At 32.5% G+C, this 4,020-nt stretch overlaps 1 protein-coding gene across 1 annotated transcript; it reads left to right on the top strand.

Annotated features, from left to right (window-relative positions):
• Positions 1 to 2,617: 2,617 nt before the first annotated feature.
• Positions 2,618 to 3,891, top strand: LOC105625285 (MICOS complex subunit Mic19). The gene is made up of 2 exons (XM_012206624.1): positions 2,618 to 3,026; positions 3,469 to 3,891. The coding sequence occupies exons 1-2, from the start codon at positions 2,618 to 2,620 to the stop codon at positions 3,642 to 3,644; spliced, it is 585 nt and encodes a 194-aa protein (XP_012062014.1). The 3' UTR covers positions 3,645 to 3,891.
• The last annotated feature ends 129 nt before the right edge of the window (positions 3,892 to 4,020 follow it).

Genomic DNA, 4,020 nt, shown 5'->3' with positions numbered 1-4,020 from the left:
CAATAGTAAAAGCTTGTCAATAAATCAGTTATGGTATTACATACAAAATTCTTTATACTTCAGAATCAATTTAGTTTTTCACTTATGTTTACTAAGCTTTTTTACTCTACTATTACTATATTGTATACTATATTGTATACTACTACTATATATCTAATATATAAATGCTGAAGATTTTCTTGTAAAATATGCCACGTATGTGCATACACACACATACACACACACGCGCGCGCGCGCGCGCATACATATATACATATATACATATATACAGGGCTTGCCAAAAGGATACACCCAAATATCTCATAAATGATGCATTTAAAAAAAAAATGTTTCTTACAAAAATTCTAAGGCTTAAAAAGACGCATTCAATGATAGTTATTTGACCTAGGATGGCGTTGTCAAGATCAAGTTAAGGTCAATATAAATTTTTTATGTTGACCTTGACTTGACCTTGACAACGCCATAAATGGAACCTTTCCTTTTTCATTACATATTTTTGTAGCTTATCTCGAAAGCTTTCCAAAATACTACAATTAAGTTCATTTTCATTAAGTACTTTGCGAGTTATAAGGATTGAAAATTACAGTACCGCCGACATTAGTATTACGCAAGGTGTTCAATTGATGACTAAAATCTCTTGAATATTGTTCAAGATCATGTCCTGAATAACATTTATTAAGATCAAGGTCACTGGAGATTGTTTATCTTATTTTATTTAATTTTTGCACAGAAAATTCATTTTTATGTAAAATACCCCCTACCTAAATTTTAATAAAAATACACTTATTCGATGTGTTTTCATTGAAAATGAAAGAATCTGGCAAAAAAACGCGGCGGTTGGTGAATCGAGTTATTAAGCGTTAAAGTTGGAGACTAAAGATCAAGATATCTATCATTTCAGTCAATTCGATACAGCTTTATGTATATGTTCTGTGCATTAATTACATAAATTCACTGCTTTAAAAATACAAATTCATTGCTTTAAAAATAAATTCACTGTTTTAAAAACACAAATTCACTGCTTTACAAATGCAAATTCTTTGCCTTAGCAGTGAATTTGTGTTTTTAAAACAGTAAATGTGTTTTTAAAGCATGAGTGAATTTATGTAATTAATGCAGAATGTACACATAAAGCTGCATCGAATCGGGATGATAGATATCTTAATCTCTAAAGTTTCCAACTTTAACATTTAATAATTTGATTTACAAGACCGACTGCTGCGTTTTTTTGTCAGATTTTTTCATTTTGAGTGAAAACACATCGAATAAGTGTATTTTTATTAAGATTTGAGGTAGGGGAAGGAGGGGGATTATTCTAAATAATTATTAAATCATTTATTTTCTTCTCATAGAACTTTGAGAATTTTTTCAGAATTTTTTATCAACTTTTTAGTACTGTATTTTCTTATTTTTACCAACATGAGAAAATATGATATTAAAAAATTCAGAAAAAAATTCTCAGAACTTTATAAGAAGAAAATAAATGATTTTTGTCTCTTGCGGTTTTTCTGTTGATAATATTTGAGTAAAAAATTATTCAAGACCAATATTTGGCAATTTTTAAGTAATTTTTAATATTTGGTAATTTTAATAATTAATATCTTGTTAACTATTGCGAAAATTGCAAAATGATAAGAGGACTTTCCGTCTCAGTTCGCTCTATCTGCACAAAAACGATTGGCCAAACTTATGGGATACCCTATATATTTGTATAAAATAAATATCTTAAAGGATTTTACATGTACATATACATACATCATTCCTTTCTTTGCATTCTCAGAGGTTTGTTGAATGTACTCCATTTTACTTATCACTGAAAAAAAACTGAAAATTTTATAAAATATGCTCCATGTGCTCTTCTCCTCGTGGATGCCTGTCTTTTTCCTCCAATTAAACTTGGAAGGCGAAGAGAGTATCTTCACACTAGATTGTATTCTAGATATAAAAATTCGAATCCTTCTTCAACAAATGATAATTTACAACACTTGAATAAAAATCTCTCTCTGTCTGTGATTATTTACAACTCTATCTCCAAAAATCGTAAAGAATTAACTGACAAAATCTTAAGATAGATCTTCGCTTCTCTAACCTCGTTCATTTAAAAACCTAACCTAATAGTCGCAATGTGCCACGAAACAAAATGATGTAAAGAAAATTTCTTCTCCAATTCTTCTTCTTCAAGGCCCTCTGAAGGGCATTCCAAAACTCGATTCTGTCAACTCATAGAACCAAAAAATCGTGGACATTACCGATGGAATATTGACTACGTAGTTCGATGTCTACATTTTGTGACATAGAGGCGCTTCAGAATAAGGTAACAGCTGAATACCGCATCCCGCGACAGGTATGATCGCTCGTTCCTCACTCTCAAGGCTTGTCTGGTTTGAAATTATGGTTTATGTAATTTCACTTTGATGAGGCGAAAAACTGGGAAAAACAATTGGCCCCGCTGTCATCGGACCACGACGGATAAAGCTCGCCACGTAAAAGACATTGGATAGTGACATTGACGTAGCGATATGAAACATGAAATCGGCGTTAATCGTTTGTTGCAGACGAGCGAGATCACGAGGTATTTCGCGGAGGACTACTGAAATTAGAAATCAGAATCCCGAGGATGGGCTCCGGCCAGAGCGCCCGCAAATTAACCATCTCGAACGAGGAAGAAGTCGGAGTGATCAAGGTATCAAACGCAATCGTACAGCGTCTCGCTCAGGGGGAGAAATCAAAGTCGCATAAGTCATCACTGCCGGATGAGAAATCCGCTGCATCGATCCAGCACCCGGTGCCTCCCACGGTGCCTCACGCCAGTGAAGCGACAACTGAGCAGTCAGTGTATTATTATCCAGAGTTGACGATGTCCGCTCTTCAAATGCAGCAGCAAATGGAAGAGGAACTGAAACGACAGGATCAGTACTGGCAGAGGCGTTTACGAAATATCGAGGATGGTTACCAAAAGATCAATCGCGTTTTAGAGGAAGAATACAAGAAGGCAACTAACGAGTCCTCTATCGCTAAGTCTGAGGGTGAGTTTAGATTTATTTCTTTACAATATTTAATTTAATTTATTCTCTAATTTGATCTCCATGTATATCGAGTTGCTGCTTCTGCTGAGAAATCATAGTCGAATGTGAGAAAAATAACAGACTATGATAGGTCAGCTACTTATAGTTTAAGACTTAAAACTTAGATAAGTAATAGTTTACTGCAGAAAGTATGTTCAACAAGCCATATGATATTCAACTATGAATGTCAGTCTAAGATATTTAGATTTTAAATGTTAATGCATAGATAAAATTAATTTCTGGATAATTTACTACTTTGATTACTAAATAAAAATTATACTAATATATATATAATACTTTAGTTCAAGATAAAACTAAATGAAACTTTTATACAATGTAACATAAATAAGTTTTACAATTTAATATGAATATATATATATATATATATATATCATCATTACAGGACAAAAACTTACAGATATCCAGAATACAGTGCAACCGTGTTTAGAGAACAGTAACAAAATTCTGAAGTGTTTCCAGGACCATCCCAAGGAGACTCTGAAATGTTCAAACTTGGTGGAAGAATTTTCAAATTGTGTCTGGAACGTGCATACACGCATGATCGAAACCCGTTCGTAATACATTCTATTTACGCGTCTTATGGATCATGACATCTTCAAAACAGGACATTTAGTTGACAGATAAATTATATATCAAACTGTAATGCCTAAAATGCTTGTCTCAGCAGAATTGTTGCTGATGAAAAATAGTATAAAGAGTACATGAGGAGAAATGTAAAAAATAAATGAATATATATTGTGATTTATAACAAAATGAAATGATTGTTACATGTACGAGATAAATATTGTTGAGCATTAAACAAAAAGGACATTTTTTTCATTAATATTTATCCAAATTTAATCAGCAATAGAGTTTCATAATGCCACAAAATTTGTGGCACAAAATTTTTGTTTACTAGACTAACGATTTGGTAATTATGCAGGAAAGTGTATAT

Source organism: Atta cephalotes (genome assembly GCF_000143395.1).
Source record: "Atta cephalotes unplaced genomic scaffold scaffold00684, whole genome shotgun sequence".
Taxonomy (NCBI): domain Eukaryota; kingdom Metazoa; phylum Arthropoda; class Insecta; order Hymenoptera; family Formicidae; genus Atta; species Atta cephalotes.
Note: the sequence above shows the minus strand (reverse complement) of the source record. Positions and strands in the feature narration are given on the sequence as shown.

Coding starts and splice junctions, on each gene's coding strand:
- LOC105625285 (XM_012206624.1), top strand. CDS start 2,618: ATGGGCTCCGGCCAGAGCGCCCGCAAATTAACCATCTCGAACGAGGAA. Junction 3,027..3,468: donor CTCTATCGCTAAGTCTGAGG/GTGAGTTTAGAT, acceptor TCATCATTACAG/GACAAAAACTTACAGATATC.